General features: G+C 43.7%; 1 protein-coding gene across 3 annotated transcripts in view; it reads right to left on the bottom strand.

Annotated features, from left to right (window-relative positions):
• The window catches only part of LOC114668372 (ubiquitin-like modifier-activating enzyme 1), a 310,112-nt gene that overhangs the window by 263,405 nt on the left and 23,787 nt on the right, over window positions 1-22,920 (bottom strand). For all 3 annotated transcript variants that reach the window (XM_028824087.2, XM_028824088.2, XM_028824089.2), the window contains exons 11-15: window positions 18,929-19,039; window positions 17,433-17,513; window positions 10,003-10,158; window positions 6,167-6,332; window positions 1,549-1,745 (exon numbers count right to left, since the gene is read on the bottom strand). In XM_028824087.2, coding sequence (XP_028679920.2) covers window positions 1,549-1,745; window positions 6,167-6,332; window positions 10,003-10,158; window positions 17,433-17,513; window positions 18,929-19,039 — 711 coding nt within the window. The remainder of the gene's footprint in view (window positions 1-1,548; window positions 1,746-6,166; window positions 6,333-10,002; window positions 10,159-17,432; window positions 17,514-18,928; window positions 19,040-22,920) is intronic.

The following is a 22,920-nucleotide window of genomic DNA, read 5'->3' as shown; positions in this document are numbered from 1 at the left end:
GGATTATTTATACAAATATTGCATGATTATGTTGGGAAGGCAAGGGGGCGCCAGAGAGCCCCAAACCCCAACACGAACACACCCGGGTTCAAATAAATGGGTGTTTTATTACAGAATACCTCGTATACACAAACACTCTCCTTAAATCACCTCTCCTCACTCCACCGCTCTGCCTTCTTCCAGTTGAGTGTTGCCGTCCTTCCTCCCAGCTCCAACTCACCTGGACAAGACAGCGCTGTCTCTATTATTGTGGGCCCAGGGGTACTTGCAGTGGCTGACATGGCCAGTTGGAAGTCTTTCCGGGTCATAAGAAAGTCTCCCCCAGCGCCGCCAGGATCCGCTACAGCGCTGCAACTCCCATACAGCCCTGCAGGTGTCCCAGCCAGGACTGTATATGCGGCACACTGCCACCTATCAAAGTGGGGGATGAACTGCTGTCCTCTACTGTAAGTCCTTGTGTTTTTTAGGCATCCCATCCAAAACAGAGATCATCAGATGTCCCGGCCAGGTATTGCCCCCATTTAGCCCATCCTTCTTGTATGGCATCCCAGTCTGGGTCATAAGAAAGCCTCCCCCAGCAGCGCCCTCTATTGTCCGCCAGGGACCCCTACAGCGCTGCTGCTCCCGACTCCAACTCCCATGCAGCCCTGTGGGTGTCGACTGTATATGTGGGACACTGCCACCTATCGAAGTGGGAGATGAACTGCTGCCTGCTGTCCTCTACTGCAAGTCCTTGTATTTTTTTGGGCATGCCATCCAGAACAGAGATCATCAGGCGTCCCAGCCGGGTATTTCCCCCATTTAGTCTAACCTTCCATTATGGCATTCCGGCCGGGCTCCGTCCTGGGTGGGACATCCAACCGTCCTCTGGGGTATCTACAATGTATGTCTAAGTTGCTGTATAAAATCTGTAAAACTTTAAAGCTGCACCAAGGGAGTCTGAGCGTATTCAGACCCCTTCCCTTCCTGCACACTTTATTGCAGAATGTATGTATTATTTGCCATTCTGCCCATCAGTTTACACTTAATAACCCATAATGACAAAGTGAAACCATGTTTTAACAATAATAATAATTCTTTACATGTACAGTATATCACAATAATTAAGATTAGGTATATAAGTAGGTTTCACATTTCTGTTATCATTTTAGGGCTAAAATAGTGACTTACTGTAACATCAGGGACCTATTTTATTGACCTTAAGGTTAGTGTTTGGGCGAGGGGAAGGCCGTCTCAAGTGGCATCCTCTTTCTGAACAAGACCTGTTTCTAGGACCCCAGTCTTTTTACAACATGGGCTTGCACAGCTAGTTAAGAATAAAAACTTACAAAGTGCATCACTGCCATTAATGAATGAAATCAGTGGGCTCCACTTACCTTGACAACCTGAAGCTATCCCTAACCTAACCTATTCAACTGTTAGACATATTGCTCATATAACAACATTTCAGCGTTTTGTCTCCCGGTCTCAGCGCAGACATTTTGATCAGAAACATTCAGCGAATCATTTGACCAGTCCAAAGCACACACCACACAAGGTCGACTTTACCTGCAGAGTGTGTTCAATCGAGAAGGGGAAGTTCTTCAGTGTGCACAAAGGGAATGCGTTCTCCTGCGAGTCTTGCACTTGCCCATAAGACCTCGTCAGGAAGGGTAAGATGACTTGTGTGTGGCCTTTGGTGCCCAGGGTACCGGATTCCAACAGTGGCTTCTGGTGTTCGACACAACACCCATCTACGTATACTCCTTAAAAAAAAAAAAAAAAAAAAAAGAAGAAGAAGAGGTGAAAACAGCTTTAAAATGCTGGACTTTTTGAAAGTCAAATTAATAAACTTACTTACATGAATTTGCTTGGCAGACGCTTTTATCCAAAGCAACTTACATAGGCGGTAAACACAATCGAGTAACATTAGGCTCAGACCTGTTTGTTCAGCAAGTGTAATAAGAACAGGTAACTACAGTTTAGGGACGTGCGGTCAGGGGAGGCGTCATCATGAAAAGTAAAAAACAAACTAATAATGATAACATAAAATACATTTGTCAACTGGTCTGTGCTATAAAATTATTTTCTGTATGATTCCAATAGTTTTGATCATTTTTATAGTCAAAATAGCTGAACTGGCACATTTCCTGTTCAAATACAGGGGAGAAACGCAAGGTGCGGCACGAACGAGCCTCACCTCACCTCAGACTGTGCTGTTGGATGCAGTTGCCGCGAGCCTGTTGCTGTTTCTTTATGTCGCCAATGTAACGTTTGCAGACACGTTTATTATACACCCTGATTTTCTAATGTCTTTAATGAATGTGTGTGACATATTTAGTCTTGCTGATCGGACACAAAACCGCAGTGAGAAGGCACAAGGTGAGTGAGTCACACAGTACCGTGTCACCCTGAAGGGGGCGCATGTGAGGCCAACAGGTGCTTGTTGCTGCTGCTCTGTCTACGCAGAGGCGCCAATAAGTTAGCGAGATCAGAAAGTCAAGTGCACTGCAGCGCTCCGTTTATTTTTATTTATTGATTTTGTTCTTACTGACTGCCAAAATGGCTCAGTGCAGTACCCGGGTGGGAGCCCGTGACGGCAGCAGTGACCCAAGCCTGGATTTTAAAGGTTGGCTGTGCCTGTTCGGAGGATGTCTCCTCTGGATGCAGGATACCAAACCGGGGTAAGCAGAGAAGACGTCAGTGTTTAGAAGGAAGCACCAGGGCTCGTGAGTTTTCCTGCCATGATTTTACCCCATTTTAACGGCTCATTTACTGTTCATTAGTGACTTTTTAACCTTCACCAACACTGTGATGTTTTGGAATGTTTACGTATTTATTTATTTAACTTTGATCACTGCACTGTTGCACTTTGGGTTTTGTGAACTTGATTGACTATTTGTTTTCTGCGGTGGACTGGCACCCTGCCCAGGATTTGTTCCTACTTTGCACCCTACGCTGGCTGGGTTAGGCTCTAGCACAGCACCCCCTGTGACCCTATTCAAGACAAAGCTGGTTAGAAAATGACTGACTGACAATTTGTTTTGCTGTATTTTAAAGTCTTGAACACTTTGCGCCACCTCTAGACTGTGTGCATCATCATTTGCTCAGCTCTTCCACAGCCTATGACTACTGACAGTTCCAGGTTCATGATAACAAAGGACGTGAAGCCAACCTGGACCATCACAGTGTCACTACAAGACTGCGTTGATTGTTCACCCTCCCTACAGGAGATGCCCGAGGTCAGGTGTGGAGGCAATCACACCAAGCCAGTGATTTTGGTTACCAGCTGGGTTTGAATAAATGGGACTGCTTATTCCACAGTATGTTATCAAAACTTTATAGATTGTAAAATGGAAGAGTCAGATGTGCTTTGAGCTCTTGGCATGTTGAAAACTAATAAAGCCCCAGGGCCTGATGGGACTTTACCAATTGTATTAAAAGAAATGAAAGATGTCATGTTTAAAATGCTTATTAGGCTAATTTGAGCAAAGGAGAAGCACCTGAGGACTAGAACGTTGCAAATGTGCCTCCAGTTTTCCAGACAGGAGACAAAACAGACCAAAATGTCGACAGACAAATCGAGGTCCATTAAACGCACAGCGGTGCTCCAGTATGGAATGCTGACCAAGGTTATTATAGTTTTGCCTTTTTAGATTAGTTTTTATTTCTATATTTTTTCTGACCTTACTTGGAAATTCAGTTTAGTTTTAGTTTTCCTTCATTGTGTATTTTTAGTTTTAATTTAGTTTTTATTTTACAAAGACATTTCTATTTTATTTATATACAGTAATCCCTCGCGGTTCACTTTTCGCGGATTCACGACTTCCCGGATTTTATATGTAAGCATATCTAAATTCATAACGCGGATTTTTCGCTGCTTCGCGGGTTTCTGCGGACAATGGGTCTTTTTACTTGCTTCCTCAGTTGGTTTGCCCAGTTGATTTCATACAAGAGATGCTATTGGCGGATGGCTGAGAAGCTACCCAATCAGAGCACGCAGTTAAGTTCCTGTGTGCTGCTGATTGGCTCAGCGACGGAGTGTTGCATTAACCAGGAAGTCTCATCTCACTCATTCATCATTAACGTGCTAATGCTTCAGGGGCCGTGTCCAGGCACCAACAGAAGATGCAAATGATTGCAGAAAAGGTAAACGTTTTGGATATGTTGAAGGAAGGGAACAGCTACACCGCTGCAGGACATCGATTCTTTTTATTTAAAAAGGAGGAAAAGCATATAAGATCGACGGCCGCAGTGTCCTTTAACCAGGGTGCAAAACGAGTTGCAAGTGGACGTGATAAGGCAGTAGTTTGGATGGAATCTGCTTTAGGAATCTTTGCAACAAGGTCAACGACGTCATGACCGCCTACAAGCTGCTACGTGTACTTCGCTATACAGTAAGTGTAAACTTATCTACTGATGTCATATTGCTTAGCAGTTGTTCCTGTTTTTAATAGAGTAAATGGTGGGTTGTAAACAATACAGGGAGGGTTTAAAAACGTCCAAATACACGTTAAATAATTAAATAAATATGGTGTCCCTACTTCGCGGAAATTCAGTTATCGCGGTCGGCCTTGGAACCTATCTCCCGCGATAAGTGAGGGATTACTGTATATATATTAGTTTCAGTTTTAGTTTTAGTAATTATGGTACAGTTAAAGAGCTACTATGGAGTTTCGTTTTTGTGTCACAATGAGACAGAAGTGTACACTTAACGGGTTTGGATATAATATGAGTTTAATGTTAGTGGAAGTTTACTACACTACACGACACAGTTAACTATTTGGTTTTGTTTTTGTCTGATTAAAAACAATCATAATCAAAATCAGGCACTGAGTCTGAACAATCTTACACAATTTTATAATTTTTAAAATATTTTCTATGTCATTTGTGCTAAACAAATGTGCGTTGCCTGTTGGCACTTTTTCCTTTTCCTTTTATTGCCCAGAATGGGCCAATTTGTAATGAAATTTTGGTGAATTTTAAGGTGTGAGGGTTTTTTACTCTAAATGTCTACAGCACACCACATATCCTGTTCCAACGACAATGTGCTTATAATGAATGCCTTCAATATTGCATTCAAAAATCTCAAACACTGGGCTTTGTTATTTTCTACCGGCCATATTGATCTCTGATTCCATCTCAGGCACAAGCAATTTATAGACAGAATTTTGCTACCCGCAGGCCTGAAAAGATCAAAAATCAGAAAACAGAATCTACTGTGTGCTGACAGGTGTGATCATGAAAATCACAGGGGCTTAAGAAGAACAAGGCTCTTAGGCTTGAATCCATGTGCAGACCCCAACTAGCTGTATTGACGGAAATAAAGAAAATCAAGCATGTAGTGTGAATGTTAGGGACAGTAAGACTTGAATAGCCCATTATAAGAACAGTAAACCCATAATGAATATGTGCGGGCGGCTGGTGGTGGATGACTTTCAGTTTTAGAGTTAAAAGTTATCAGGGTTAAAAACTAACAGCAAGAATATTCATTCAAAAAGGAAAACTAAACTTATTCCATCCATCCATTATCCAACCTGTTATATCCTAACTACAGGGCCACGGGGGTCTGCTGGAGCCAATCCCAGCTAACACAGGGCGCAAGGCAGGAAACAAACCCTGGGCAGGGTGCCAGCCCACCACGGACTAAACTTATTTTAGTATATTATTATTTTATTACAGTTAGTCTTTCCAGCTACGTTAATAGTTTCGTTTCAGTTTAGTTTTTCATTTTGGTTCTGTTAATTATTTTATTTCAGTTTACGAAAATGTTTTTTTTAATAATAGTTTCAGTTTTCATTTTAGTTTTCGTTAACTATAATAACCTTGATGCTGACGTACAAAATGAGAGACTTCAGATGAAAAAACATTCAACTCAAGTCGCTGTCTTATTGAGAAAATGAGAGAGCACGGGCTGCTTGCTTATATCCAAAACTATAGAAAGACTGAGAATGCACACAGTTGTAATAGGTTTCTGAAAGCTGGCATATCCCATCTTAATCAAATGAGACCCCTCGTTCCAGAAGCCCCCATACTGTTATTCTATTTGGTTTACTTTTGGCTTTCAGGGTGGGAGTTTTTAACCCTTCGTGTTTACCGCTTGCTATCTAATGACTTCAAATTGTACAGATAATGAGCAAATGTAACCAAAATGAAGCAGTGATGGTCATTAGAAAATGTCACTCACTGGCTTCCACGCTGTCCAGAGCAGTGAATACAACATCCAGCTTGGAAAAGAATTGGTATCCATACACATCACTTGTCTCGGGTCCGAGTCTGTCCTGGTGAGCCGTTATCCTTAAGGATGGATTCATTTTTCGGACTGCCTCTGCTGCAGTAATGGACTTCATTTTCTAAATTTATGACAAAATAACATTCAACTGTTAAAGCAAAGTATAGTAAAAGAGTGCAATTTATTACATAGTAGTATACAGAATGAAGATTTAGGGCCAGTCGGGGACCAGACATCTCTTAATGGTAGAAGGCCTTATTTTACAGGACGTGAGATTTGCAGACTTGCATTCTGTGATAATGAAAAGGTCACAAAGGGGCACAAATGCACAGTGGGTAGCTCTAGGGATCCGAGTTCCCACAATGTGTGTGAGTGTGTGGAGTTTATTGGTTTGTAATATGAACCCATGATAGTGGGTCAACAGTGGCAACAATTTCAGCTCCACGTCATATCATTCGGATGTGTGGAGAGCTCTGGGCTTGTAAACAGATGAGGCACAATTCAAGTATGCAGAGCAGATGGGGAAAAGTTTTAAGTGTACTTATTTGGCTGATGACTTACAACATTTATAATACAATTGGTTCCATTTCTTTTGGTTTTCCAATTGGAGAACAGGCAGGTCAAGTCACTTGCTCATGGTCAAATGGTGTCAGTAGTGGGATTTGAATCTACAACCTCAGAGTTTGAAGTCCAAAGCCCATTCTCTTCCTGCACACTTTACTGTGTTGTAGATTTCATTTTAAATGAAAATACATTTGCCAATTTTGGCTGTTAATCTACGCTCAGTAAGCCATAATGACAAAGTGATGACGTCCAAAAATGCTGCTGAAAGAATTATTACAAGAACAAAAAAATACAAATACATAACTCCAGTAATTAAATCCTTACACTGGCTCCCGGTTAAGTTTAGGGCAGATTTCAAAATCATCCTTTTAACATATAAAGCATTAAATGGCCGAGGTCCGGCTTACTTGTCTGAACTTATCATGACTTATAAACTAGAATGTACATTAAGATCTCAAGATGCCAAGGATTAATAAAATAACAGGGGATGGTTGTGCCTTTAGTTACAGGGCCCCTAAACTGTGTAATGCTCTGTCTGCTACTATAAGAGATGCCCCTTCGGTCTCAGCTTTTAAATCCCGGCTGAAGACTCACTACTTCAGTTTAGCACACCCTGACTAGAGCTGCTGATTAACTGTGCAGACTGCATCTCAGTTGTTAGTCATTAGCACTAAAACATAAGTAATACGATAGTTATAATTTGTTACTAACCCGCACCTATTCTGCTTCTCTTCTCGGTATTCAAATGTACCACTTGGTGCCACGGCCCACCTGCCAAGTTGTTTTGCCTGCCTAAGGTAAAGTCATCCCTGATGGAGGATCACAGGATTCGTCAGGTAGAGGGGTCCTTTCATCGGATTGGCTGGCACAATGCTGACTCAGCTGTGGAATGGCCAATAGGGGGAGGCAGCTTGATGGCCAAGGTCTCCAGGACTCTGAACAAATCCAAATCATATTATGGGATATCATCTACTGTTGAATTCTGCCCTGTACTTGTAATATTTCCATTGCACTATTATATTGTACTGAGGATGACTTGTGTTCTGTTCTGTGTGTTGTATTGACCCCCTTTTTTAACACTCATTGCACGCCCAACCTACCTGGAAAGGGGTCTTTCTTTAAACTGCCATTCTCAAGGTTTCTTCCATTTTTTTTCCCTACAAGGTTATATTTTAGGAGTTTTTCCTTGTCTTCTTAGAGAGTCAAGGCTGGGGGGCTGTCAAAAGGAAGGGCCTGTTAAAGCCCATTGTGGCACTCCTTCTGTGATTTTGGGCTGTGTTGTATTGTATTGTGTTTTCAGAAATGCCTGCAAATTTATTAAAAACTGAAATCTGTCTTTTCTAGAAGTATTCAGACCCTTTGCTGTGGCACTCCAACTTGTGTGTCAGGTGCATTCTGCCTGATTTGATTCTCCTTGAGATGTTTCTAGAACTTTATTGGAGTCCACCTCTCACAAACTGAATTGACTGGACATCATTTAGAAAGGCACACACTTGTGCATTGAAGTTCCCACAATTCATACCACATTTCAAGACAAACACCAAGCCATGAAGTCTAAGAAACTTTCTGAAGATCTCTGTGATCGAATGGTAGAGAGGCACAGATCAGGGCAAGGGGAATCAAACCATTTCTAAAGCTTTGGATGTTTTCAGATGCACGGTGGCCTCAAGAACTGTGAAATGGACAGAGATCTGGGACCACCACTACTCTTTCTAGGCTGTCTAGCCAAAATAAGTAATCAATTAGAGAGCTGACCAAGGAGGAGCATCAGAAGTTCTCTGCTGAGATGGATGAACCTTGTAACAGTGCTACAACTTATAGGAACTACACTTCCCAGCTGCCCTGAGAGTATTGCCATCATTGGATGTCTGAAACAGGCACAGGGGTTGCAGCAAAGGAAGGTTGTCTGTGCTTCTGTTCACCCGTTTATCTCGTCTAACATAACTCCTGTGGAATATCGTTTATATCCTGGATCGTGAGCCTGTAAGGATGTATGGACTGTCTCGTGCCTGCCTGTCGTGTGAATAGTGGTGGATTGGTTGTTGTGCTTCATCGGTGGGAGCTCTCCCACAAATCTCACCCCTCGCCGCATCAGGACTACCAGTAGGACTGTTTATTTAATATGTTACTTATGGAAAGCTATTCCCAGGATTGTCATCTTTCACTCCATACCACTTCTTCCGTTAGTCTGCTTCATTGGGACTGAGTCATGGGTGTTTATTGTTGTGTGCTGCATTTGTTATCGCCGAAGGGGAAGGGGAGGGTTATCTGATTTTTTTTGGTGTTTATATTTAATTTCCATTTAATATATTATTCATTGATTTATTTGATTTATTGGATTTGTGTCTCTATCTGTAAGTGAGTGCTGGTCGGACCAAGGCTGGGTGAGCTCCTGGAGTTTCCCACCAAAAAAATAAATAAATCACTATCTCTTCGAAGGTGTGAATCTGAGTGTCACCAGATCTCTATGACCTGTCAGAAGGCCAACCATACCAGCAGCACTCTTTTTGAATCGGGTGTTGATGGCACCGTGGATAACTCCTTCTTGGAATTTGCCAAACAGCGTTTAATGGACTCTGAGAGCACGAGGGTGAACTGAAAACTGAACTCTTTGGGCAGAAGTCCAAGCACTATATCTGGGGAGGACCAGGCCCTGCTCATCACCTGCCTGATACCATCCTTACGATGAAGCATGGTGGTGGCAGCATCATGCTGTGAGGGTGCAGAGACAGGGAGAAGGGTCAGAAATTGAAGGAAGGATGAATACGGCCAAATACAGAGAGGTCCTTGAAGAACACCTGCTCCAGAGTGCGTGTGATCACAGACTGGGGCGACAGTCAGCCAAGACAATGCTGGAATGGCTTCTGGACGAGTCTTAGACTGTCCTTGAGTAGCCCAAGCAAAGCCAAGACTTAAACCCAACAGAACATCTGTGGAGAGACCTGAAGATGGCAGTTGACAGTCGCTTCCCATTCAATCTAATGGAGCCTGAGAGGATCTGTCTGGAAGAATGGGATCAACTGCCCAAATCCAGTTGAGCAAAGCTTGTACCTTACCTGCTGGGAATTACTGGGAATCTCTAAATTCTCCAAAACACAATCTGATGGACCATCACCCAAGGACTACTGTTGTCTATGCAGATACCGTTGTTTATTTTACAGACTTGAGTAAAAGGAACATGACTGTAAAAATGACACAACAATAAAAAGTAGGCCTCTGCCCCTTACCCCGACATCTCGAGGCCGAAACAAGAACTGCCGGTTCAGATTTGAGTTCTCGATAGAATCCATGTCTGTCACGGTAACGTTTCCACCCTCTTCAGTCGCAAGTCCCATCATTGCAAAGTTCTTCAGCAGCTCACAGCCAATGGCCCCAGCTCCCACCTCAAAAAAAAACAAAAAAACAAATAACCCATTTACTGAAATGAATGTCAGATTGTTATCAGGAAGTCTTCTTAGAGAGTCAAGGCTGGGGGGCTGTCAAAAGGCAGGACCTGTTAAAGCCCATTGCGGCAATTCTTGCGCGATTTTCGGCTGTACAAGTAATAAATTGTACTGTATTGTATTGTATTGTACTAGAGGGCAGCTATGCCAGCTGTGAAAATGACTGAGGAGTATTGGGCAAGGGGCACAGCAGCTGGTAAGTATGGGTGGGAGGAGCATAACCTCTAGTGGGGGCAGCACTGGCAGAACATACGGCTCATTCAGAGACTGTCAGAGGCAGGGCTGGGACTTAATGGATACCCTTGATTTTTACCACTAGAGGGCAGCAATGCCTCCTGTGAAAAAGTCCAGGGAGTATTGGGCAAGGGGCAGGGAAGCTGGCAGCAACAGTGGCTCTTGTGAGAATGGTTGATAATTGCAGGTAACATTTATAGGCAACACTGGCAGATCACACGATTTGGGGTATAGCAGATGGAAAGTATGGGTGGGCATAACCTCTAGGGGGCAGCACTGGCAGGCCACATAACACATTCAGAGACACTCCCCAGTCAGTGGTGGACGCTGAACTGATAGCCATATTGGTTACAACTAGAAGGCAGCAATGCCATCTGTGAAAATGACCAAGAAGTATTGGGCAAGAGGCATAGCAGCTGGTATGTATAGCATAACCTCTAGGGGGCAGCACTGGCAGTCCACACAACACATTCAGAGTCAGTTCCAGTCAGTGGTGGAGACTGGACTGACAACTTTATTGGTTGCCACTAGAGGGTAGCAATGCCTCCTGTGAAAAAGTCTAGGGAGTATTGGGCAAGGGGCACAGAAGCCTGGGGCAACAGTGACTCTCGTGAAAATAATAATAATAATAATTCTTTGCATTTATATAGCACTTTTCTCACTACTCAAAGCGCTCAGCAATTGCAGGTTAAGGGCCTTGCTGAAGGGCCCAACAGAGCAGAGTCCCTTTTGGCATTTACGGGATTCGAACCGGCAACCTTCCGATTGCCAGTGCAGATCCCTAGCCTCAGAGCCTGATAGTTGATAATTGTAGGTAACCTTTATAAGCAGCACTGGCAGATCACATGATTTAGGGCATAGCAGATGGTAAGAACTGGGCATCGCCTCTAGGGGGCAGCACTGGCAGGCCACATAACAAATTCAGAGACAGTCCCCAGTCAGTGGTGGAGACTGAACTGACAGCTTTATTTGGTTACCACTAGAGGGCAGCAATGCCAGCTGTGAAAATGACTAAGACGTATTGGGCAAGGGGCATAGCAGCTGGTATGTATTGGGGGGCAGCACTGGCAGGCCACACAACACAATCAGAGCCAGTCCTAGTAAGTGGTGGAGACTGAACTGACAGCTTTATTGGTTACCACTAGAGGGCAGAAATGCCAGCTGTGAAAATGACTAAGACGTATTGGGCAAGGGGCATAGCAGCTGGTATATATTGGGGGGCAGCACTGGCAGGCCACACAACACAATCAGAGCCAGTCCTAGTCAGTGGTGGAGACTGAACTGACTGCTTTATTGGTTACCACCAGAGGGCAGCAATGCCAGCTGTGAAAATGACTAAGACGTATTGGGCAAGGGGCATAGCAGCTGGTATGTATTGGGGGGGCAGCACTGGCAGGCCACACAACACAATCAGAGCCAGTCCTAGTCAGTGGTGGAGACTGAACTGACTGCTTTATTGGTTACCACCAGAGGGCAGCAATGCCAGCTGTGAAAATGACTAAGACGTATTGGGCAAGGGGCATAGCAGCTGGTATGTATTGGGGGGCAGCACTGGCAGGCCACACAACACAATCAGAGCCAGTCCTAGTCAGTGGTGGAGACTGAACTGACTGCTTTATTGGTTACCACTAGAGGGCAGCAATGCCAGCTGTGAAAATGACTAAGGAAAATGAATAAGAAAAATAAAAATGAGTTTCGATTCATTTTGAATAGTAATAGCTGCTTGCAGAACCAATACCAGTTCAACTTATTTTTTAGTAAAGAATAGACATACGATTGTATCTAGGTTTTCATGCAGGGCATCTACCTTTAGAGCCAGCTGGCAGGTCAAGTGACTTCATCGGGGTGACAAAATAAGTCAGTGTTGGGGACTGAATGAGCATCCTTACACTTAAGAGTCCAGTGCCTCAGACACGGAGCCACACAAAAGCTTTAAACCCACAATCTCGGTTGTCATTTTGTTATTTTTGCAGTCAGCATCCACTAAGGCCGATACCAGGCAGATGACTTCATTGAAAACTGGACAGCCTGCCACACAAAGGGCTTTGGTACGTATCGTGTGACAATCATTGTGTTGTTTACAAGACGTACAAATTATTGTAGATGACATCATAGATGAGTCAGTGCCAGTGTATGAGGCACCCACCTGCAGTCAATAATATGACAAAACCACACAAGCACCACACAATCAAGTGGCTTTATGTGACACCCTGCACTTTACACCACAAAGCTGGCACTTTCTCGTTCTTTGACCCTAACCAAGCCACTCCACGCGAACAACTACACTTGTGAAGTACGCTGGCACGTACAGGACGACACTGCCGAGTTATTTTGTTATGATGCAGCCTTGTGCTAAATTCATTTTAAATTCACGTGTTCCCTCATCAAGCAACACTCTGCGTGTCAGAATGGCAAAGCGAAAACAAGATTTCTGCAAAAACTGATATGTTCAATTGACACAAGTAGTCGGACCCTTGTTGAAGCCCCTTTGGCAGCCATTCCATCCTGGAGTCTTCTTGCCTTCTTGACCCGACAAGCTTTGAATGCCTGGATTTGGGTCTGTCTGGAGTGTTTTAGACTGTCACAGCACCTCAGGAACAGGGAAGCTGGTTTACTGCAGGTATCCCAAGAGTGGTCCTGCTTATTTGGGACTTGAGATTCTCACATTCTGTTTCTGGGATGAGATCAGATGATGAATAAGTGGGCCAAAGAGAAAAAGGGAGAAAGTAGGGGTGGCTGAAGTGGAGGCAGATGGATAAAATGAAAGAAGATCTGAAGGAAAAGGGGTCTGACTGGACAGGAGGGACAGGAGAAGGTGGAGCAGGCACACTGACCCCACCTAGAAAAATGAAGAGGATGACGAAGAAGAAGAAGATCCTCGCTTTCTGTTCATCCTTTCTTTGCACTTAGCCCTGTATTTAATATATATATATATATATATATATATATATATATATATATATATATATATATATATATATATATATATATATATATATAATTTGCACAGTTTAGCTTTCTTGGCATCATTCTACTGGAGGAAGCAAAGATCACAACAAGCGCGCCCCCTTCTGTTCACGACATTATTATCTCACAATTGTCCTTAGGATAAAAACTAAACTGTTAGGTGGATTGGCGATTCTAAATTGGCCCTAGTGTGTGTGCTTGGTGTGTGGGTGTGTTTGTGTGTGTCCTGCGGTGGGTTGCCACCCTGCCCGGGATTGGTTCCTGCCTTGTGCCCAGTGTTGGCTGGGATTGGCTCCAGCAGACCCCCGTGACCCTGTGTTCGAATTCAACGGGTTGGAAAATGGATGGATGGATGGATGTTTCCTCTTTTCTTGCCTGAAGAAGAGACCTGAGTTACCTCGAAAGCTGTCATATTGTGATCTTTTTAGTTCGCCAATAAAAGGTGTCATTTTCCTTGACTTCTCATTGCATCCAGAATGGCTAACACGCTACAGCACACACTACTATTATTAAGGACAGCATAATAAACTTTGGCTGACCTAATCCCGCGTTTGTCGAGATCGTTTCGAAAAACTCCAGCTGTATTTTTTTTCTATAATTCATACAGCTGTGGATGTTGGCTGAGATACATACGGAGCATCCACGTCCAAGTCCACGGGCTGGACATTCATCTTAATGTAATCTGTGAAAATATTCACATCTTTTTCTAATATTTTTGTTCAACTTTTTCTGATAAAACATTCCTCATGCAAAAAACCAAAAAGAGGATCGCTCTTGAGGCATAAGGAGAGCCCACCCCCTTGGCAGGGACTTGGTGACGTGTAAAGCACGTGATCGTTGGGTGACGCGTATCGCATCATCGGCGCCGGCTGCTCGCAAGTGAGAAGACATTATGGGTGGATCTAGAGGCGGGGTAACTGTCAATCAAACTCGACTTCAGCAGTCGAAAATGACGTGTCACGCCCACTTTACTCCGTTTCTGCTGCAATATCTATTTGCGTGCGTCTCATCTGGTGCTGGAAAAATGTTTTTCATTTTTTATGGGAGTGACGATTAAAGAGATGCGTTGTCCCGTTTATGTTTAATGAATTCTGAACTCGTCGTCGAGGTCGGTTATGGAGGGCTTCCACTGCCAGCGCTCAGTTCTCTATATGATCCCTAATAACTTCAAGGATGCCCAGGAGGTTCCTGTTATCGGGGAGCCCAAATATTTCACTATTTTTGCTAAAAGGTGGTCTTCATTCTGCTAAAACTTGACCACTGTAACCACTCTCTTCATAAACTTTGTCCAATACTTGTATTTATTGTTAAACTGTCGTTTTTAGCACTGAATCTATTCAGCCATTAAGAGTACCGTGTATAAGTTACGCAATCATAGCTTTTCTTCGGGTCTCTGTCATCCAGGCGTTCTGGCCATCACCATAGCCAACGTGCCACATCTGAGTTAAACATAATCAATTCTTGGGTCTTCTCTTCCACCGCCTTTGTTTGCTTCATTGCCGCAGGTGGCATATCCACAGTGGCAGCGCAGACCTAGTTTGCAGGGTCTTGTGGAGATTACGGCGGATGATGGTGGTGGTGCTTCAGCTGGCTGATGCTTTTCAGATTCATTAGAACAATCTAGACGAGAACAGGCCATTCAGCTCGCCCAACAAAACCTATCCACCGAATTCCTGCAAAATAACATCAAGTCGAGTTTTGAAGCCCCCTAAAATCTAGCGGTCTACGATTCAGCTGACTGTTAGGAGCACCAGCTGCAACGTTAGCTGTAAACTCGAAATCGTAATTTGACTCAGAACACTTGACTTTAGAGATCTTCCTGCAAGCAGGTCCTCCAACATACAGGGAAAACGTGGGGGTTAGTGGCAGGACTGACACTCCAGTCACCATAAAACTGTTCAGTGTGCTGAGGAGGTGTCACCTGTTGCACGCACGGCTGCACTCGGGTCCCAATCCAGGTGCTCTGTCGTGTGGTGGGTGCAGCAATGCGTTGTATCAGCGCATGCTCCCAACGTCTCTCGGTCTCTCTTGCTTACGAAGGTCCTGCTCATGCTACACTTGATGTGCTTTTCGATTCTTCTGTCACAGATCTTGGATAATAATAACCATGAAACTGTAACAGAGCTCACCCACGGATATAATAATCCACCGAATTCAATTTGAACTCAGAATGCATCGTATCAAATAAAGCTATAAATTATTCCATACTTTTATCGATCAACTAATAATAAATAAATAAATAAATAAATAAAGTAGGCCAGTCAGGACTTCTGATCCGTCCCGAGGCTGAACTGTTCAGGAATTTGCCTCTGTTTACGGGCCACTATGTTTCATACTGGCGGCGTCATGATGGGAGGCGTTGTGTTCCTCAAATCATGTAATCACGTAAAGTTCAGTTCTGCGTTCAAAAATGGCGAACAGCTTCTTCAGGAAACATGTTTATTTATTTATGCGATGAAGGTTATTGCATAAGACGGATTTCCAAGAAACTGAAGATTTCATGCAAAGTAGTCTGTTACTGTCTCGAGAGAAGAGGGCCAGCTGGAGAAGATGATGAAGAAGAAGAAGAAGAAGAAGAAGACTACTATGGGCAAATGCATTAGGAGGAAAACGTCATCAGAGTGCGCGATGTGAGAAAACACATACTTTATAGTACAGGACCTCAGTTGGCATCTTCCTTAAATATACGCAGAATATCAACCAGTGCCACGTTAGAACAGTGAGAAGACGACTCCGGACTGCTGACAATAAAACACTTCTCCAGTCTTCATTCGTCCATTGATAGATAGATAGATAGATAGATAGATAGATAGATAGATAGATAGATAGATAGATAGATAGATAGATACTTTATTAATCCCAAGGGGAAATTCACATTGCCTGTGTTCTTTGCCAATTTTAATCTTTTCTTTTAAATTTGCCTTTTTTATTAGAAACTACGTCTATGGCCAGGATCCCGGAGTACTCTTTTATTAGAATGCGAAAAAAGCGCGTTCGCTATTCAAATTAGCCACGTGCCTGGCCGCGCAGACACACCCGCAGGCATTTCCTAGCTTCTTGCGCCCTCTGCTGGCTCCTTTACCTTAAGACTCTCTGACGCACTTCGACTGTACCAGAATTTTTAACACTCTAAAAGCAAAGAAAAAATATTTTTTTTCCGAGCTAAATTGGTAAAAAGTACAAGAAAAAAATATTAAAGACTTTTTTAAACGCAGAGTGGCGTGAATCTGGCACAAAACATCCAGGTGTGAAGCTGAAGTATAGCAAAGCTAAGATAACCAAATTAATAAAGTCAGTTACTAATTAAGTAAAAGAGACGACAGAATTGAGAAATTAAAATAAAATCACCTCACTGCACTTTCCTTCGTGTCCATTCTCTTTTGTTTATTGATTTGGGGATGGTGACTGCTGTATAATAGAATAGATAGTAAGTTATTATTGTAGTGAGAAGTCAAGCAGAATGACGCACCTTTTGTTGGCGAACTAAAAAGACTACAATATGCCGGATTTTGTTGTGTCATTCTGCTTGACTTCTCACTACATCCATAATGGCTAACACGGTACAGCACCCCATTACAGTCCTACAGTCATATCATAATTCATTCTTTCTTTCTTTCATATAGCACCTTCCATATCTCCCACTCATCCCCACCTTTGTCCAGCCTACTTTGCATATTCTTGTTTCTTGATGTCGTATGGTTTGTTTAATTACTGCTGTAGTTGTGTAATTGTAATTTAGAAGGAATCTCCTGTAAGTGCTAGGAATCAGCTTTCAGTGAAGAGTGAGGATAGATAGATTAGATAGATAGATAGATAGATAGATAGATAGATAGATAGATAGATAGATAGATAGATAGATAGATAGATAGATAGATAGATAGATATTCATTTGTTCAAAACAGAATTAAGAAGCCTAACTTGACATAATGTTTGTGGTAAAACCTTATTTAAAGATTAGCTTCACTTTATCACAAAGATTAAAAAGTAATGTCCATTTTTGAAGATAAACCTACCATGAATAATTTTTGACTGGACAGCTTTTCCTGAAAGGCAGAACCAAACACAGCAATTTGTCCATCGTAGCGGCTCCCTCTCTGCAAGAAACACAATTGAGAAGATTAATCCTGGAGCTCAGATCCACTTTTGTTTACATGGAGTTCCACTTTTTCCAGGTAGTCCAGTTTCTTGAACTCCCTAAATTTCAATTATGAAACGGTTGGTTTTTAAGCTTCAGGCATCACCATTCCAGTTCTGACCCAAACTGTACATCAGGCTAAGCCTTTGCTGGTGGGCCGAGGTGGCCCGCCTTTGTGACATTTGTCAGGTGGCCAAATTGGTCCAGAGGGTCTGTTTTAGTGCGCATTTCATGTACTTTGTTTTTATGGTGTGGCAGGCGGCTGACACCCTTGGTATCTGGGATGCCTTCTTAATGGAAGGACCAGGTGAGAAAGCACCTACAGGGCATTATCTCTCCCAGATCACTAGATGGAAGCCCCCACCCACCGGTTTGTTACAGTGGCATGGATTCCCACAGGGTTGGGTCCTGGGGTTGCTACCGGCTCTGCTGATCCTGACTTAGTCGGGCTCCCACCTCAACCAGACCAGGCTTACGGGACACCGAAGTACTCATGGGTGCAGCATAAAAGAAGGCAGCTGCTGCAGCTCTAGGAGCTAAAGTCAGGAGAAAGAAAGAGGGATGAAGCCTGCTGGGAGGAGTGGAGGCAGAGACAGACAAAGAGAAGACCAAGTGCGGTGCATACCTGTGCTCATCACATTTGGTTGGCACCACTGTGGGAAACTCTTCTCAGAGAGTTTCACATAATATAGAGAGCCTTGGGTGTTGCTGGACTTGTGCCTGTGTCTGTCTGTGTTGGGTTATCTGGAGCGCCCCCTACAGGCCACAATGGATATAAAATGTATATACGGTACGCGGTCAGTGCAATAAAAAAATAATTCATCTAATTGAATCTGCAGCTGGGTTATTTTTGAGAGACAGTTTGGGTGTGTGTGCGCACGACTGGGCCCTGTGACGGACTGGTGGGGTTGCTCCCCGTCTGTATATTTTTTTTTCCTTGTTTTCTTAATCTGTACATTACAATCTCACAATCTCAAGGCGGTGGTCTTCAAACAGTTCTGCTGATTCATAAATTACCATAGGAGGCTGAGCTGTCACCTGTAGGCCCTTCAACTGTGGACTGATCTGTTCACAAATCTAAGGGATGTGCCTTGGCGGGGGGGTCTCAACACTTAACCCCCTTTAGCCGGTGTGTGCCTTTTATTAGATCCGCAGATCAATTATTTTTCATTAAAACTTGCCAAGATCTGGACTTTTGTTGCATAATTTTTCACCATTTTGTCTTGGTCTCTCAAATGAATGCAATTAAACGGTCAGATCGCTTCAGCTCAGGTCGTTTTGAGGTCGATATTTCTGCATTAACGTAGACCTGAGGTTTCGTTTGTCCATCTATTACTGTCGCTCTTGTAGTATTTAAAAGGTCATGAAGCGTACCGGTGAACAAGTCTCCTCGGTGAGTCTGCAATCGCTGGCATCTTCAGGCAGACACTCCAGAGCATCAAAGTACAGCCACTGCCTGAGGGGAGTGAACTTGCCACTGCAGGCCTGGGGGGGGGAGCAAAGACCACAATAAGAGTTAGGAACAATACACTGAAATCACAATAAAAACACAACATATTGCAATGTCACGGAGTCCATTAAACTCTTGGGTGAAGGTGCTGCGGCCATCACTGTCGCCTCACATTTCTTACCTGTGACTAGTCATTGCCTTTTCTTCTTACAGTGGGTTCGGAAAGTATTCAGACCCCCTTAACATACCGCTTAGAATTAAGGCCAAAAAGTTCTGTCTTGGTCTCATCAGACCAGAGAATCTTATTTCTCACCATCTCAGAGTCCTTCAGGTGTCTTTTAGCAAACTCCAAGCGGGCTGTCATGTGTCTTGCACTGAGGTATGTGTGGAGACAACCAGGCACTGCTCATCACTTGTCCAATACAGCCCCCACAGTGAAGCATGGCGGTGGCAGCATCATGCTGTGGGGGTGTTTTTCAGCTGCAGGGACAGGACGACTGGTTGCAATCGAGGGAAAGATGAATGCGGCCAAGTACAGGGATATCCTGGACAAAAACCTTCTCCAGAGTGCTAAGGACCTCAGACTGGGCCGAAGGTTTACCTTCCAACAAGACAATGACCCTAAGCACACAGCTAAAATAACGAAGGAGTGGCTTCACAACAACTCTGTGACTGTTCTTGAATGGCCCAGCCAGAGCCCTGACTTAAACCCAATTGAGCATCTCTGGAGAGACCTAAAAATGGCTGTCCACCAACGTTTACCATCCAACCTGACCGAACTGGAGAGGATCTGCAAGGAGGAATGGCAGAGGATCCCCAAATCCAGGTGTGAAAAACTTGTTGCATCTTTCCCAAGAAGACTCCTGGCTGTATTAGCTCAAAAGGGTGCTTCTACTAAATACTGAGCAAAAGGTCTGAATACTTAGGACCATGTGATATTTCAGTTTTTCTTTTTTAATAAATCTGCAACAATTTCAAAAATTCTTTTTTTTTGTCTGTCAATATGGGGTGCTGTGTGTACATTAATGAGGGAAAAAATGAATTTAAATGATTTTAGCAAATGGCTGCAATATGACAAAGAGTGAAAAATTGAAGGGGGTCTGAATACTTTCCGTACCCACTGTATGTCTGCATGGGCTTCTCTCCGGTGTCTAAATCCTCCCCTTTTTGGGGGGTGTGCATGAGTGTGCACTGAACTGGATGAGCAACCTGTCCGGAGTTGGTCCTTATGTTCTGTACTTGGGCCACTAGGCCGGCAATAGAGGATGTGCAAAAAGAAGCGAGACGAGGAAGAAACGTAAAAGGTTTGTAGTTCTAGTTGTTTCCGGTTGTTGCTTCCAGTTGTCGGATTAAATCTTTAACTTTTGGGCACCGAGTCTTTTCATTTTACCTCCCGACGACTTAACAAAGTGCGTCCGCCTTCCCTTAGAATTCTTAACCACATTAATGGGTCATAAGAAGGCGGATGACCACAGGCTCCGTTTAACTTCTGGACATTTGGCTGTGAAGCAACGGCAGTTCCAAGTGGGTAGACGTCTGGTAAAGAGGGGGATATGACCAGTCGGTCCCCTCTTTCAATAACTGAACTCGATTTTATGGGTGAAAAAAACAACGTAAAAATAAAAAGGGAACAGCGTCTGGTGATGTGGAATATCACGTCTCAATCCAGACTCTCTTCCTGTGTGGTTCTGGGCAGCCCACCTTCATCCATACTGCTGGCTCCCTTAATGTATTTAAGAAGACATTGAAGACGCCTTCTGTTCTGTGAGCGAGTATCTGTCGAATTGAAAAGAATAAAAAAAAAATAACTTTGCTCTGTGATGCCCGGAGGAGGCTGGGTGGTCTCTTGGCCTTGGAACCCCTGCAGATTTTGATTTTTGTTTTTTTGTGTCCGGCCCACCTGGAGTTTTTTTTGTTCTGTCCTCTCGGCCATCAGACCTTACTTTATTCTTTGTTACTTAGTATTGCCTAATCTTATTTTAGTTTCATATAAACTTTTCTTTCTTCATCTTGTAAAACACCCCTCCCCTCGACCCACTGCGTCTCTCTTGGATTCGCACAAATAAATCTGTACTGCAAGCGAACTATGACAGTACGAATGTTCAAGCAAATTACAGAAAAAAAAAACAGTTCTAAATCCGTTAAGTAGTTCCCTCGTGAAAAGCAGACAGACATACAGACAGACGGAGTTTATAGAGGTATATATATTGTGGCAAGCGGCTGGGGGTGGCACCCAGCTGGGACGCCCAGAAGGATCGGAGGAGGGCTTACGTCTCCTCCAGACCATGAGGGGGCGACCACCCTGGTGGCTTTGGGGACCACGGGAACTGAGCTTGGAAGCCCAACCCTATAGGGGCCCGTGGTCACCGCCAGGGCACGCTCAGATGCCTGGAGAGCCCTGGTCCTCAGCACTTCCACCACACCCAGAAGAGCTGGGGGGAAGACGACCAGGGACATCTGGATTGCTTCTGAGTGTGCGGCCAATACTTCTGCCACACTGGGGAATGCCGGTGGAGGTTAATCGGGAGGCACCTGGAGCACGTCCGGGTGATTATAAAAGGGGCCGCCTCCCTCCATTCGTTGGCTTGAGTTGGGAGCGGAGAAGGAGAGGAAAGAAGGCGGCCTGAAGAGAGAGAGGCATTTTGGTAAAGGCCTGGACTTTGGGGGAGTTTGGGGTTGTGTGCTGTTCACTGTAAATAGAATGTACAATAAACGTGTGTTGGTGTTTGAACCATCGGTGTCCGCCTGTCTGTGTCTGGGCCAGTCTCCATAGTATATATATCTATTATAAAAAAAGAACAAACTTGGGACGAGACTGCGATGAGATGGGATCTTTTGAAGGGAGACAGAGAGACACTTTCACGTCCCGCGAGATGGACAAGTCACGTCATACTTACAACCTTGGGAAGTAAGTCCCGTGATAGACATGCAGAGCAGGTTAGAGATAATGGAAGTAGGAAAATTCGAAAGTCTCAAAGAAAATGAGAGTAAAGCTCACATTAGTGCAAAAAAAACCAAAAAAACGGAAAATAACGGAACAGCGAAAAGAGATCAAAAAGTGTTTGAGGATGTCAGGGGGAGAAGAGAGACAAGGCAGTGACATTAAAACGTTCAAAGTTCCGCACAAAATGCAGATCACGTGGCATGGGAGCAGCAGCAAGTAAGCAGCTGATCGAGCAAAGAGGGGGTAAAAAAAAGGCAACTGTTATTTGTGTCCCATTGTATCACCGTTTAAGAGGGGGTTTTGGAGAAGTGAGGGTGCGTTCACTCTCCCTCTTCATAACAGTGCGTAGTGCTTTGGGGATGGGTTGGTGTGCAAAGCGAGCAGGGGGTGAAGCTCCGTAGTATAATTATATTACATATATACTGTATTATATATATATACTGTATTATATATATATATTATATTATATATATATATATATATATATATATATATATATATATTATATTATATATATATATATATATATATATATATATATATATATTATATTATATTATTATATATATATATATATATATATATATATATATATATATATATATATATATATATATATACACACACACACACACACACACACACACACACACACACACACACTGTATACAGTATATATTGTGACAGATGTTCGGGGACATTGCCCCACCATGATGCCGGAAGAAGGGAAGGACCAGGAGAGGGGCAGTATTTTCCCTGGAACAGAAGAAGGCAACCTTCCTGGGTTGCATGGGGGCCAGGGAGCTGGGACGCTCAACCCTGTGGGGGGACGTGGCCACCGCCAGGGGGCACCTGGACAGCTCCGGACAGGAAGTGCTGCCAGAAGAGGAGCCAAACTCATATGCAGCACTTCCACCACACTCAGAAGTGCTGCCGGATGTTAACCGAGAAGCACCCGGAGCACTTTCCGGT

The sequence above is a fragment of the Erpetoichthys calabaricus genome, chromosome 18, assembly GCF_900747795.2.
Source record: "Erpetoichthys calabaricus chromosome 18, fErpCal1.3, whole genome shotgun sequence".
Classification (NCBI taxonomy): Eukaryota; Metazoa; Chordata; class Cladistia; order Polypteriformes; family Polypteridae; genus Erpetoichthys; species Erpetoichthys calabaricus.
Note: the sequence above shows the minus strand (reverse complement) of the source record. Positions and strands in the feature narration are given on the sequence as shown.